This window comes from Colobus angolensis, unplaced genomic scaffold, assembly GCF_000951035.1.
Source record: "Colobus angolensis palliatus isolate OR3802 unplaced genomic scaffold, Cang.pa_1.0 Scaffold240, whole genome shotgun sequence".
In the NCBI taxonomy this organism is placed as follows: domain Eukaryota; kingdom Metazoa; phylum Chordata; class Mammalia; order Primates; family Cercopithecidae; genus Colobus; species Colobus angolensis.
Window position 1 is genome coordinate 2,040,475 of NW_012115600.1, and position 15,448 is coordinate 2,055,922.

A 15,448-nucleotide genomic window follows, 5' to 3' on the forward strand; every position below is an offset into this window, starting at 1 on the left:
CGGGTTTACGCCATTCTCCTGCCTCAGCCTCCCGAGTAGCTGGGACTACAGGCGCCCGCCACCTCGCCCGGCTAGTTTTTTTTTTGTATTTTTTAGTAGAGACAGGGTTTCACCGTGTTAGCCAGGATGGGGCTGTGGGAATTTGCATCGGAAACTGCTAATTGTTGTCCAATATCCATTCTCAGGGGGAAATAGAATTTACTCATGGGTCACCCAATATATGACATATCTCCTTGCCTCTCTTTCTGCTAGGTGTGGTCATATGACTTAGTATTGTCAACAGCAAGCGGGGAAAAGAGTCATGTGGCTGCCCCGATGACACCCTTTGCCCCCTTTCACGTCATCGTTCCCTCTGTCCTTGGCAGGAACAGGGAGGTGCTGGCGGCTGTCTCATACCCCGAAGCTCAGGGTTGACCCTCCAGGAGTGAGCTGGAGCTCAGTCCCTGGGGAATCTGCATCAGATTCAGATGGAAGAAAACAAGCTTCTAGCTTATGTAAGCCATTAAAAACAAAATAAAACTCCAGGTCCAGGCTGCATCCCAAATCAATGAAATCAGAATTTCTGGGGGTGAGACCCTCGGATCCGTATTTTGAAAATCCTCTGGTGAGGCCAGATGTGGTAGCTCATGCCTGTAATCCCAACACTTTGGGAGGCCAAGGCTGGATGATTGCTTGAGACCAGCAGTTCAAGACCACCCTGGGCAATATAGCAAGACCCCATCTTTACAAAATATTCTTTAAAATAATTAGCTGGTTGTGGTGGGGTGTGCCTGCTGTCCTAGCTACTCAGGAGGCTGAGGCAGGAGGACTGCTTGAGGCCAGGAGTTAGAGGTTGCAGTGAACCATGATTGTGCCATTGCACTCCAGCCTGGGTGACAGAGCAAGACCCTGTCTCAAAAAAAAAAAAATTGTTTTTCTTAATGTCCTCTGCTGATTCCCAAGGGTAGTAAAGCGGATCACCCTGCCCTGGATGCTGCCCTCATTTTCTGTGAACTCGGGTCTTGTTCCCCCCACTGTGTGGACAGGACAGTGGGGTGGCCTGGGGTCCTGGAGGCCTAAGCAGTAGGGTCTGAGGAGTGAGGGTGAGTGACACTCAGGAGGCCTGGGTTTTGACACAGCTTGCTGTGTGACCTTGGGCAACTCAGTACCCCTCTCTGGGCCTCTGTGTCCCTGAGGTCATGGAATGGAGTCTCACAGGATGAATTCTTCTCTCTGCCCTGGGTGGGTGGCTGAGGTTGAAGAGGAGGCCTTCCAGAGAGAGGGCACCCCAGCCTCAGTCCACTTCCTTCCCTGGTCCTGGCCTCATTCATGCCCTGTTTGTCTCCAGGGCAACCAAACACAGCCATACCCATGTCCCACCATGCAGCCCCCAGTCTGGCCCCCTCCTGAAAGGAGCCCAGCTAAACCTCCCGCAGAGAGGGTGATGTCTAATCTGGGTGCCCAATCTCTCCAATTCTCCAGGCCTGGGGGCCAGGGTTAGGCCCCCTACCACACAGCTGTCAGGAAGATTCCAGACACCTCAGCCTGGCCAGCTTTTCTTTTCCTGGAAAAAGCAGCTGCTGCAGCTCTGGCATGGCTGAGACAGCCGGAGACCTCAACGCTCACCCCTCCCTCTCTCTGGGCCTCAGTCTCTGCCTGGGCAGTCAGGCCTTTGAAGGCACAAGCAGAGGACCACTTGAAGTGGCAGCCAGTGACAAAACAAGCTTGACTGGGACAGGGGAAGTGAGGGGCCTGCCCAGGGTCTGGCTCTGTAAGGACCTCAAAAAGAGTGAGATTTCTGTTATTTGTCTAAGTCTTTTTTTTGGCCTCACATATTTTGGTGTTCGATTTTACTTTTTAAGACTGCTTTAGGGAGGCTGAGGCGGGGGGATCACTTGAAGTCAGGAGTTCCAGACTAGCCTGGCCAAAATGGTGAAACCCCATCTCTACTAAAAATACACACAAAAAATTTAGCTGGGCATGGCGGTGGGTGCCTGTCATCCCAGCTACTCAGGAGGCTGAGGCAGGAGAATCGCTTGAACCCGGGAGGTGGAGGCTGCAGTGAGCCGAGATAGTGCCACTGCACTCCAGGCTGAGCAACAGAATGAGACTCCATCTTAAAAAAAAAAAAAAAAAAAAAGAACACTTTAAAAAAAGAAAGACCAGGCCTAGTGGCTCATGCCTGTATTCCCAGAGCTTTGGGAGACTGAGATGGGAGGAATACTTGAGGCCAGGAGTTCGAGACCAGCCTGGGCAACATAGTGAGACTCTGTCTCTACAAAAATTTAAAAAGTTAGCCAGGTGTGGTGGCTCATGCCTGTGGTCCCAGCTACTTGGGAGGCTGGGGTGGGAGCATCACTTGAGCCCAGGAAGTTGAGGCTGCAGTGAGCAGTGATTGCACCACTGCACTCCAGCCTGGCAACAGAGTGAGACCTTATCTCTAAATAATAATAATAATGATAATCGTTGAATGAATAGACTTGCCTAATACGCGGGGTGAGCTGGAATATTCCTCCAGCCCTGGGGCTGGACAGAACCTCTGGAGGTCAGTCCTGGGGCAACACGTGGCCCCGCCTGATGTGACTGATGATGGAAAACCAGATCCATCAAGCCAGGAGTACCAGGGGCCACCTGAGTTGCCTGGGCTGGAGGTGGACCTGGGCTTGGCTTCTGCCACTTGTCAGGAATGCTCAGCTCCCTGTTGTGGCAACCTCGTTGGCAGGGGTAGAAACAACTCCCAAGAGGTTTCCAAATGCCTTCGATGTGGGCCTCAGTGCCAGGGCTGAGCAGAGCTTGGCTGCGGGGCCAGGACAGCTGAGATGCTAACCTCCACTTGGCCCGGCCAGTGCTGGGAGCAGTCCTCCTAGTGGAACCAGCAACTTGCATGCAGGGACTGCCCAGTCCCCACAGCATCCCAGAGCCCAGCAGGGTACTTGGCATACTTTTTGGAATAAATTCCAGCTGGCATTGACCAGCCCTGAGGCCAGCTCCCTCAAGATGCCTTTCTTGATTGCTCCTGGCCTGAGTGATTTCTATTTCTCTGACTTCTGAAGCATTATATGTGCTTTAAGGAAAGTAACACTTGTAATGGAACAGGAATTAAAAGAAAAATTAAAGAATGTGTAAGCAAAAACTCAGTTGTATGTAAGAAAATCCAGTTCCCCTCGAGGAAGAGAAAGAGCTGGAATCCTTTAAAGATTAACTGCCTGTTTTTCTGTGGCTAGTGAGCCTTATCTCCTCCTTTCCCAGGCATTGTGAAGATCTGTTTCTCTAGCTGTGCAGCTGCAAGGCCACTAGACAGATAAACTCAAGTCGTAAAACATGTTTTTCCTTGAAAAGTAAGAAATGATGTAATGCATGTCTCAATTGAATACCTGTCTTTGTTTCTCGCTTCTGTAACATGCTTCCCCCCGCACAGATCTCCCCCGCCCCCAACCCACAAAACGCTTAAAAGGTCACCGGACTCTTTGTTTGGGGCTCAGTCTTTTGGATGTTAATCCGACTGGGTCGGATTAACTAAATAATTAAATAATGCCTCCTCAACCCCTTGGTCTCTCTGATTCCTTAATTATCCCTCAGCAGTAATAATCACTCTCCTACTCTCTAGGCCAGTTGAAAGAGTTATGGGCTTAGAGGCAGGAGACCTGAATTTGAATCCTAGCTCACATTGGCTGTGTGACCTTAGATAAGTCACACTACCTCTCTGAGCCTTGATATCCTTACCTGTGAAATGGGCGTAATAGTTCCTATCTCATGAATGGCCCTGATGCTCAAATGAGAGTGAAGTTCTGGGTCAGTGTAATGTGAATTCAAGTATAAGAGGCTGCTGTTTTCCTTTGTGTTTTCCATTATTTGTGCCTCTATTCTCTCTCCTGCTAGACCATCAGCTGTTCCCTGTCAAGATCTGGCTGATAGGCAGCCTCTTCTGAGAAGCCTTCCTGGATTCTATGGGCTGAGGTAGCCCCTTCTTCCTTTTCACCCAGACTCTTTGATCTCAAATATCACCCATGAATATACTTCTTTGCATGTTGATGTTTCTTTTCTGGGCTAAGAGTTAGTTCCTTGAAGGTGAGATTGTTCTGGTTATTTCCTTTCTTTTCTTTTTTGAGACAGAGTCTCGTTCTGTCACCTAGGCTGGAGTGCAGTGGTGCAATCTTGGCTCACTGCATCCTCCGCCTCCCGGGTTCAAGTGATTCTCCTGTCTCAGCCTCCCAAGCAGTTGGGATTACAGGCACCCACCACCACACTCAGCTAATTTTTGTATTTTTAGTAGAGACAGGGTTTCACCATGTTGGCAAGGATGGTCTCGAATTCCTGACTTCAGGTGATTCCCCTGCCTCGGCCTCCCAAAGTGCTGGGACTACAGGTGTGAGCCACCGTGCCTGGCCGCTTTTTTTTTTTTTTTTTTTTTCTGTGAGACAGGATCTTACTCTGTCATCCAGGATGGAGTGCAGTGGTGCAATCACGGTACACGGCAGCCTCAACCTCAGCTTACCAAGTAGCTGGGACTCCAAATGCAGGCCACATGCCCAGCTAATTTTTAAATTTTTTGTAGAGATGGGGTCTCCCAGCTGCCCAGGATGTTCTCAAACTCCTAGGTTCAAGTGATCCTCCCTCCTTGGCTTCCCAAAGTGCTGGAAGTGGGCCTGGGCTTGTTTGGTTATTTCTGTGCCCCAGTGCCTCAGTCAGGTCCTGGGACAGATGACACTCAGTAAATATTTGTTGAAACCACTTTCTCATCCCCCAGGGCCCTGGGCAATGGGCCTCAGATCCAGGGGCACTCAGGAAAGAGTAGCTAAGCCATGTGAACGACATGCCTTCTTCTGTGGTGAGACTGAGACCTGGGCCGTGGCCATGCCCACCCCAATCTGTGCCTGTGCAGGAGACCCCTGCCCCTGCTCTGCCCCTCCCCAAGCGAGGCCTAGCCTCTGGGGTTCTACCCTCCCAGGAATGGCATTTCCTGTTTTCCCAGCCCTTTTCAAGTTCTGAGGTTTCCATGTTGTTGTTGTATTAAATTCTCATCACACACAAGCTGGACAGGAGGTCTTCAATCCACTCTTCAAAATAGGAAATGGAGGCAGGACCAGGGAGTTTAAGAGGCATGGCTGAGACCTCACACTGAGTAGAGAAAGAGAAAGCGAGGGCGGGAACACAAGACTCCCCCCTGCCCCTGAGGCCTCTGCTCCTTCTCTGTAGGCCCTGCCCTCCCCATCTTCTCCCTGCCCCGCCCACCTCCTTCCTGCCCCTTGGCCCCTGGCCCGCCTCTCACCATCATCCTCAACCCTGGAGACGCCCAGCTTGCAGCACCTGCCTTCTCATGAGACCAGAATTATATTTTTATGAGGGCTGGCTCCCCAGGGGCCCAGTCTTCCAGCCCCAGGCTGGCTGGGGGGCAGCTAAGAATAACCCAGGCCTAAGCTGGGCGTGGTGGCTTGTGCCTGTGGTCCCAGCTACTTGGGAGGCTGAGGTGGGAGGATCCCTTGAGCCCAGGAGTCAACACTGCAGTGAGCTATGATCACTCCACTGCACTCCAGCCTGAGCGAGACCCCGCCTCTAAAAACAACCCAGGTCTGGTTCCCCAGCAGCTGCTCTATTTGGTGGGTGGACAGAGCTCAGGGTTCACGGGTCGGCAACAAGAAGTCCTGGCAGAAGTATCAGATGTGAGGAACTCATTTGTGACCCCAGAGGCCCAGAACCCCCTCCTGCCCCAGCGGCTTACCAGGTGACCTGGGGTGGTGGCGAGGCCTGGACAGTGCAGGTCAGCAGGACCGTGGTGTGCTCCCAGACAGCGTGGGAGCGAAGAGGGACCCAGAACCAGGGCCCACGGCCAGAGCACAGCTCCCTCAGCTCCTTGGCCTCCTGGACCTTCTCCTCTGTCTGGAGGCGGAAGGAGGTGTATGACGCTGTGAGCCAGGGACCACCTCTCTGCCATCTTCGCCATTACCTCCCCACTGACACCCAGACTCTGTAGTTAGACCCACATGGGCTGGAGTTCCTGGTCCCCTCCACTAGCAGAGCAGGGTGGCACTGTGGGCAGGGCATGGGCTTCGGAGCCAGCTGGCCTGGGGTCAAGCTATTAACTAGCTGTGGTACCATAGGCAGGTCCTCAGTGTCCTTATCTGTAAAATGGGGATGATAGCAAAATCCCCTGCCCACTGTGGGGGTGTGGGGGTGAAAGACACGGCACTGAGAAAGCCTGTGTAAGTGGGAGCTGGGGAAGGGATGTGGAGAGTGGCTCAAATCCTGATACTCATCAGGGCTAGCGTTTCCTGAGGGTCTTCTGTGTTCTAGGCGGCGGGAAAGTCACTTTCCAAACCCAGTCTCATTTAAATCCTACCTCAGCACTGATAATTGTTACAGTGATGTCTATTTTACTTTATTATTATTTTTTTTAAATTTTGAGATAGTGTCTCACTCTGTAGCCCAGGCTGGAGTGCAGCGGTATGATCTTGGCTCACTGCAACCTCTGCCTCTCGGGTTCAAGTGATTCTCCTGCCTCAGTCTCCCAAGTAGCTGGGATTACAGGCCCGGCTAATTTTCATATTTTTAGTAGAGACAGTGTTTCACCATGTTGGCCAGGCAAGTCTCGAACTTCTGACCTCAGGTGATCCACCCACCTTGGCCTCCCAAAGTGATGGGATTACAGGCATGAGCCACTGTACCCAGCTCTGTTTTACAGATGAGAGCACTGAGGCACAGGAACAGAGTTGCACTTGCCCAGGCTCACACCGCTGGAGTGTACAGGCATCAGATGCAAACCCAAAGCCTGGACTCTGCCTGGGACGTCCTGCCTCTTGGGAAGGGGGTGAGGATGGCAGCAAGTGGTGCGTTGCAGGTCCCAGGCCCTGGGGGCTCCACAGCCCACACCCTTACCCGCTGCCTCAGCATCTTCCAGTCCCGCCTCTGGCGCAGCAGCCGGTGGGTCCGCAGGAAGGCGATCTCGGTCCTCTCCCAGTCATTGCCGAAGCCCACCCGCTTCTGCCCTCGCTCCTCCAGCTCCACGGCAGATGTCTGGCATCTTAGCTGGGCTTCCCTGCCGTGACAGAGGCCACTGGGGCTCAGGCAGGGATGGGGGCGCCTGGAGCATCTTGGCCAGTTCCATTCCCCATGCCCAGCAGTGCCAGGATGCTTTAAACTTTGGGAGGACATGCATGACTTTGCGTCTTCCCTTGCCTCCAAAACAGCCTGGTAGGGCCCTGCTTACAGTCGGTGCTTAATAAACAGTTGACTGTTTTCATCGTTTTCAAGGCTCTTTCGCAAACCTTTGTTCATCTTGTTTTCACAATACCCAAGTGGCCAGGCCTTAGTGTCCCTATTTTATAGGGCAGGGGCTGAGGGTCAGCAACCTGCTTCAGGTCAGCCAGGACCACGACCCAAGCCTCCTAGCCCAGGGGCCTGTCCCAAGCCGGACGCTGCTTCTCTAAGCCGGCACACTCAGAGGCTTCCTCAGTCTCTGGCCTCGTGGGAAACTGGGGCCTGGTTTACTTGTTCCTTCTGTCCTATTCCTAGCTCCCTCCCCCACCACGTGAAGCATGGAAGCCTGTCGGTGAGGTGGGCCCCCACCCTCTCCCTTGGGGATGGTCCCCGGCTATGACCCGTGCACCCTTCCAGAGGGTGGTGTGTGGGCTTTGTGGGCAGGCAGCACTGGGCTTAAAATCCTGTCTAGACCCTTATTCTAGATGTGGGATTTTGGGCAGGTTCTTTACACTCAGGGTGAAAGGCCAGCAGGGAGGCCGGGGGGACTGGACAGGATGGCCCCTCCTCAGCCAGGGCTCCCTGGGAAGCAACTCTGACTTACCAAGACAGCTCAGAGGAGGCCGTCAGAGCCAGGGCTGCTGCCAGGGCGTAGTCCGCGGCACTGAACTCATGCTCTTCCTCGCTGCTCCCAGAAGGAGGGGAGTGAACAGCTCCTGAGGGATTGGCTGGGGGCTCCCTGAGATTAGGGCTGCATTTGCCCACCTCAGCCTCAGGGCACCAACAGGCAGGGCTGTGCCTCCCTCCTCATACCAGTCTCAGAAAGCAAGGCTGCATCCCCCCGACACTGAATGTGCTTCCCTCCTCAAACAGGGTTTCCAGAGGACAGGGCTGTGCCTCTTCCATCACATGGGGGTCTCCAGAGAGCCAACTGTGTCTCCTTCCTCAGATCGGGGGCTCAGAAAGCAGGGATGTCCCTCCCCCCATCAGGTTGAAGCCTCTAGAGGGCTAGGCTGGGCCTCCCTCCTCAGACCCGAGGCAGGGCAGTGGCTGGGCAGGGACCCCGTGGCTCCCACCTGCTGCGGAAGGTGTGCCTCCGCACGGAGGAGCCCATGTGCAGGCTGTGCTGCCGCTCCTCCTTCCGCTCCTCCTCCTGCCGGTGCTCCAGCCTGTGGACCTCCATGGCCTGGGGGGGCCGGGGGTCCCCCGCACCTCCCAAGCTGTGCGGCAGAGTCATGGCTACCAGAGCAACAACCTGTCAAGGCCAAGGGTCACGGTCATTCCACCAGGTGCCCGCCTGTCCCCTCCCATGCAGTCTTCCCAACATCTCTAGGAGGCTGGCAGGATGGGGGCATGGGGGTGTCCTCTCCATAGTGGGCAGACAGGGAAACTGAGGTCTGAGAGGGAGAGGGACCTGCCCAAGGTGGCAGAGGCAGGCTTTAGGCTCTGAGCCTAGCTTCTCCTCTACCACATGTGCTCCCCAGCTGAGTGAGCAGGGCCCTGGCTTCTAGCTGCTTCCGGCTGCAGCCCAGCCCTTGTCTCGCTGTATGATCTGGGGCAAGGTTTTCCCTTCTCTGGGCCTCAGCTCCCCAGACAATGACTGATTGAAACTGTGATGTCCACGGCTCTGTCTGGACTCAGGACGGGCAGGTGTCCCTATTCTTCCTGCACTGGCCACGCTCAGTCCTACCTCTGAGCCTTTGCCTGCGCTGCTTTCCTCTCCTGGCACACCCTTCCCCTCCTCCTGGCCTGCTTAGCTCTAGTCATGCTTCAAACCCCAACTGAGGGCATGCTAGTTAGCGCAGAGACTCTGAATCCAGCCCACAGGGTGTGATCCCAGCTCCTCATCCCAGCTTACAAGTGTGTAACCTTGGGAAAGACTCATGACTTGGTTTCCTCATCTGTAAAATGGGTCTACCAACCTCCCAGGGTAGTTGTGAAGGTTAGATGAGTGCTTGGGGCTTAGTAAGTACAACATAAGTGTTGGACATTAGCATTATTTTTCTAAGAAGCCTTTATGAAAAACTACAGGCCACCTAGAATTTTCCCTCTTCTAATTTCTTTTGTACTTCTTTTCTAGCACTCCACAATTTAGCATTGATTCAGACAATGCCTTCTCTATGTAATTATTTTGTATCTGTGCATCTTGACTGTTCAACAAGATTGTAAGTGAATTAAAAGTGACAATAGTGAGAACTTATTATATGCCAGGCCCATGTTAGTTTTCAAATGCATTATCCCCAGTCCCTGTAATAACCCAAATGAGGACAGCACCATTATTATCCCATTTTACTGATGAACAGGGGCAGTACTTGCCCAAGGTCACCCAGCATGGTGATGGGGCCATGACTGGCAGGCAATCCTTAGCCCAACCCCTAGCCCTTCTGACCTCTATGTCATATGTCCACTCAAGGCCAGGCCATGGCCGAGGCTGGGGACACGGTGGGCCACAGGGCTTTTCTCTTCATAAGGGGATTGCAATGTACGCATCTCCTCCTTTGTTCCCGAGGCTCAGGTCTAGGCCCCTGATGGCGCCCAGTGGGACTGGATCACACTGACCCGGGGGAGGCTCAGGAAGCTGATCCATGGATATGGAGAGGCAAGTGAGGGGTGTGGGAGGCCCATGCGCCTGCTGGCTGTGAGTTTTTGCACTAAGTTCTTTCTCAGATCCAGGCTTCTGTCACTGCTGGGTCTCTGAGGGCCCCTCTGATGCTAAAGCTGGAATCCCTGGAATGGCTTTCACACCTCCTCCAGGTGGGAATCCTGGTCTGCAGACTTCTGGCATAGGAGGGTTTCTGCTCAGACATGGGGATGGAAACAGAAGAGGGACGACTGCCTGCCTTGGCCCACTCCTGTCAGCTTCTGTGGGGTCGTCTCTGTGTGGCCCCTGCCTCTCTAGGGGGGCGTGCTGGAGGTGGTAGAGTGTGTGTGTGTGCGTGTGTACGTTTGTGTGTGTGTGCATGTGTAGGCTGTCTTCTGCCTGGATGTGAACACAGCACCCAGGTGACCATTTCTCTAAGTCCATGACATGGAAGGTGAGCCCACTGGCTTTATTGGAGAGCCCTTGGCCTGGAAGGGGCATGTGGTGGGGGTGTCGGGGGCTCGGGCTGCGGGGGGTCAGTCTTAGTGGGTTTTTACCCTTCTGCTTCCTAGAAGTTTGCTCCTTTTGGGTGTCTGCAGTTGTGGGCATCAGGAAAAGAGAATGGATGGCTGCAGCGTTAGCTGGGACCAAGGGCTGCCCCTAAAGCTCCCTGGGCTCCTGTTAATCATCTCAAATGACATAATGGGACAGTCACCCTCTTTGGCTTCGTGTCACCCCCTCCTGATGGAAGAAGTTCTCCCTGCACACAAAGAAGTGACTAGCTCTGCTCATTCTGCTCTTCCTTCCTCATGGCCCAGGAGGAGAGCTGCTGGGTACCACCCTAGGTGGAGCGAGGACCCCCCACTCTGCCCCAGTTTTCCTGGGACACGATGACCCTGGCTCCAGTGGCTGAGAGTTAACATTCCCTGGCACCAGCCACTGGCTCCCTTCCCCTGGATGCTCTGTTCCCGATTAGCACAGCGGGCAGGGGCCTGGCGCTCGCTCGTCCCTGACCTCGGAGCCTCCAGCAACCAGACCCCTGGCTTTAGCGGATGAGCCACCAATTCTTTTTAAAGCACTGACTGATGCGTGGGATTAAGCAGGGACAAGTTTGCGGCCTCCCTGCCCTTTCCCGACGGACCAGGGTGCCTCTTCCCAGAACACTGTGTGTGCCTGCGTGAAGGGGAAACTGCCCCCTTTTCTCTCTCTTGGGGTGCAAAAATCTGGGTCAGAGGTCCCACTGCGTGGCCTTCCCAATTCCTCTCTGCTTTGCTCCCAAGCCTCCATCTGCGGAGGAGGCCTCTCCCCTTCTTCAGGAGGGAAAGAGAAATGCATAGCAGTTGAGCCAAGACCCCTCCGAGAACTGCCAGCAGGGGAGCTGCGTTGGAGGCGGGGTGGGGTGGCTGGGAGCAGAGACATATCCTGCGGGCGGCGGGCGGCACAGGCTGGGACGCGTTCTTAGCCAGGGGCTCCACCAGCTTCCGCGAGGCCGAATCCTGCCCTTGCCAGTCATGAGCTGAGGCAACTCCTTTCCCGTCTGGGCCTCGGTTTCCTGCCAGGCACTGGATGAAATCCCTTCCAGCTCTAAGATTTGGGATCTGAGGGCTTGCTCTCTTTCCCTGCCTGTGGGGCTGGCCAAGCCGGGCTCAGCCAGCTCCGCTCTGAGTTCGTGGAACTTGCCAACTTAGCTGGCTCCCGCTGATCGCTGCTCCATCGCAGGAAAGACTCCAGTTCCCAGGGCAGCCCCCACCCTTTTTTTTTTTTTTTTGCAACTTTCACATCACAGAGAGCTCAGCTCTCAGAAGACCCAGGGCCACACAGAACAGTGGGATGGGGCAGGGGTTTCTGGAATCCCCTCCCATTTTCACTTGGGTGCTGCCTCAGCACAAATTTCCCAGGCTCCTTTCACAACACACAACCGCGCGCACACGCACACACACCCACAGAAATCACTCCCTAGTGGCTGACTCTCAGGAGGCATCCCTCCCCAGCCCTGATTTCCGGGGGTGACTCACAGAGCAGTGTGCCCACTTAGGAGTCTCTGGGGAGAAGATTCCAGAGGCCGAGAGGGTCCTTGTTCTCTTCTTGCCCTCGGCTCAGCGGGCACCGGGAGAAGAATGCGATCCCGGAGCCTGCACCGTCTTAAATATAGCAGCGCCGAGACAGTACGATGACAATGGATGAGAACTATGGCATGGGGGACGGGGGGCCAAGGGGAGGGGCCGTTCCGTGTCTCCAGCCTGCTGGGCAGCAGCGACAGGTGGGGCTGTCCCCTGCGTCCCCCACACTGCTCCTCCTCTCAGCTGGGTCCTCTCTGCCCAACCCCAGCCCCTGTTAAAGTGGAAAGGAGGGAACGGCTCAGGCCTGGTTGTTTATGGAGGGCAGATCCTGTGCGGCGTTCCCAGCTGTCGGAAGTTCTGATCTGAATTCTGCACCAGCTGACCGGGTGCCCTGGGGAAGGCGCTCAGCTTCCCTGAACCGACTGCCTTCTGAAAAACGGAGACAGTGACACGGGGCACCTGGACTTCATGAAGATGGTGGAAGGAATATGACCTAAAAGTGAATGTTTCGTGCTCAGAAGTTGTCACTGGCTAAAACAGCAATGTGTGGCTCCTGGTCCCTCCACCACTCCAGCAGTTACTACACAGCCCCCGCCCTGACCACAGTCATGTGTGTGTGGTGTGGTGCAGGCAGGAGGACCTGGGGAGCCACCTACTGCTTCACGGTCCAAACTGCTCAGGCTGCCAGAGTGGCCACTGCAGGGCCCTCTTTATAGGGTAAACACACCTGATAGGAATAACTGAAGAGCACCCCGAGAATGACCCTGTGTGGAAGACCTCAATGTGCCTTCCGAGCTAAGGAATCTAGGAGTGGCCAACCTGCTTCTTACCTACGACCAACATCGGAGCCCCTGTCCCATTCCTTCCAATGGAACACTGGCCATACAGGGGATTGAGGCCCTGAGTTTTGGGTTAAATGAAGATTGCCAGGTGGAGGTCATTACGGGAGGGTGTTAAGTGAAAATGCTCTATAAACTGCATGCTGTTTGCAAGGGGCTGAGGTTTTCCTGCCCAGTCGGCTGCCACTGGACCATTTCTGTATGTAAGGTGGTTCTCCTGTCCAGTTCACCACCACTGGACTCTCTCCCCTGTAGGCAAGCCCCTAATAAACCCCCACGTTTCTTTTCCTTCCTTCCTTTCCTTCCTTCCCTTCCCTCCTTCCTTTCCTTCTCTTCTCTTCTCTTCTCTTCTCTTCTCTTCTCTTCTCTTCTCTTCTCTTCTCTTCCTCTTCTCTTCCTCTTCTCTTTCTCTGTTTCTTTCGAGTCAGAGTCTCATTTTGTTGTCCAGGCTGGAGTGCAGTGGCATGATCTCAACTGCCTGCAACCTCTGCCTCCTGAAACCCCCATGTTTCGTTTGCTGGCTATGGATCCTTTATTTGGCCTCTCAAACCTGGTGCCTTCCCTACTGAGGTTAACAGGTGTTCGGCACCACACCTCTTCCCACCGTTGGCCCTGCCCTGCCATTCCCTCAATCTCAATTCTTTCCCCCTGGCGTTCATTGGCACCTACCCTGTGCCAGGCCCTAACCTACAGGGGAAGTCAGGCACTTATGACAGGAGGTGATCAGGAAGGTGTACCTGGGTCGGGTCTCAGAGAATGAGCCAGTGAGGGGAAGGCTCTACCGGCCCCCAGCCAGAGAGCACAGCTTCCCTCCCTCACCCCTTCCCGGGACCTCAGGTGGCCACCAACACTACACCTGTCACTCTTGCTAGTGCCTCGGGGACTCCTCACTGGAGAGAAGGAGAGAGAGCACCAGTGAACTCTTGAGGCAAACTCTGAATCCCCTGCCCTATTTGAAAACCCCTTTCTAAGCTCTCCTGTGGCTCTTTCTTACAGCATCTTTTGGGGGAGAACCTTTCTCTCCCATCTTCTATTGACCCAGTCGAACAAGGGCTTTCCAAGACTCATCTTCATACATTTGCCGTGAGGGGTGAGTGTGAGTGAATCTGTACTAAGAGCAAAGAGGGGTTTGAGCTTCCAGTTAAGCAGGAGACAGCCATTTAAACAGGTCCCTTAGCCTATCCTCCCAAGGCAGTCTGGAGAGATGAATGAAGGTGCATTGGAGAGGCAGGGTGTATCCTGGAGTCCAACCGGCTTAGGCTTTCAATTCAGTCCCACCACTTACTAGCTGGATGACCTTGGGGAAGGCACTCAGCCAGTGTGGTTTGATTATCTGTACAGTTGAAGACAAGCATTTCCACTTTGATTGAAAATGTTCAATTAGTCTGGGCATGGTGCATCAGTGGGCCGGGCGCGGTGGCTCACGCCTGTAATCCCAGCACTTTGGGAGGCCGAGGTGGGCGGATCATGAGGTCAGGAAATCGAGACCATCCTGGCTAACATGGTGAAACCCCGTCTCTACTAAAAATACAAAAAATTAGCCGGACTCACACTTGTAATCCCATCACTTTGGGAGGTCAAGGCAGGCAGATCACCTGAGGTCAGGAGTTCATGACCAGCCTGGCCAACATGGTGTTGGCCATCTCCACTAAAAATACAAAAATTAGCCAGGTGTGGTGGTGGGCACCTGTAATCCCAGCTACTTGGGAGGCTGAGGCAGGAGAATCACTTGAACCCAGGAGGCGGAGGTTGCAGTGAGCTGAGGTGGCGTCACTGCACTCCAGCCTGGGTGACAAGAGTGAAACGTTGTCTCAATAAAAAAAAAAGAAAAAGAAAAGAAAATGTTCAACCAAGAACCATGAAACCTTCAGCACAGTGCCTGGCCCCAGACAGACATTTGCTAAATGAAAGCTCTAGGAATGCTGATGGCTTTCTCTTAGCCCATGCTTCTGTGGGGTACTAACGGGACCAGTGCCGTTACACTATCACTTTGTCTCTCTATGGCCTCAAATCAGCTCCAGTACTGGGGACTAACAGGACCAGTGTTGTTACACCATCACCTTGTCTCTCCGTAGCCTCAAATCAGCTCCCTAGAGGGACCCCCATTACACCCGCTGTTGTAACAGAGTTGAGGGTGGGTGCACTGCATGGCTGTGATGCCATAAACTGCCAAGCAACACGGTTGACTTCTTCTTTTTCTTATGCCTTTGATTACTGGGGACTGGTTTCCATGTATCTCTTTGTTGACGTTACCCCGGTGAAGCACTAAAGTCATCACTGGGACCTCTGTAAACATGGTCAACCCTAAGGTCATGCAGCTGAGCAGAGAGATTAGATGACTTGATGTTATACAAGCCTTGGTTTAAATCCCAACCTCTGGTACCTCTAACTCGCTAACAGGGGGACCTTGGCCTCCTTTCTGGGCCTCAGTTTCTTTCTCTGTAAGTGGAGGACACGTTCCAAGACAGCACGGAACTTGCCTGCCTGACCGTATCCCTACTCCCGAGGACAGTGCTTGGCATACAACTGGGCCCTCAATTCACACATGTTTAAAAATGCATCAGTGGGCTGGGCGTGGTGGTTCACGCCTGTAATCCCAGCACTTTGGGAGGCTGAGACAGGCGGATCATGAGGTCAGGAAATCGAGACGATCCTGGCTAACACGGTGAAACCACGTCTCTACTAAAAATACAAAAAATTAGCCGGGCGTGGTGGTGGGCGCCTATAGTCCCAGCTACTCAGGAGGCTGAAGCAGGAGAATGGCGTGAACCTGGGAGGCAGAGCTTGCAGTGAGA

General features: G+C 54.0%; 1 protein-coding gene across 1 annotated transcript in view; it reads right to left on the reverse strand.

Moving 5' to 3' along the window:
* The window catches only part of MYOM3 (myomesin 3), a 61,742-nt gene extending 49,803 nt beyond the window's left edge, over positions 1–11,939 (reverse strand). The window contains exons 1-5 of the mRNA XM_011945593.1: positions 11,770–11,939; positions 8,250–8,428; positions 7,778–7,858; positions 6,853–7,012; positions 5,699–5,856 (exon numbers count right to left, since the gene is read on the reverse strand). Coding sequence (XP_011800983.1) covers positions 5,699–5,856; positions 6,853–7,012; positions 7,778–7,858; positions 8,250–8,410 — 560 coding nt within the window. The 5' untranslated portion in view covers positions 8,411–8,428; positions 11,770–11,939. The remainder of the gene's footprint in view (positions 1–5,698; positions 5,857–6,852; positions 7,013–7,777; positions 7,859–8,249; positions 8,429–11,769) is intronic.
* Between the last annotated feature and the right edge of the window lie 3,509 nt (positions 11,940–15,448).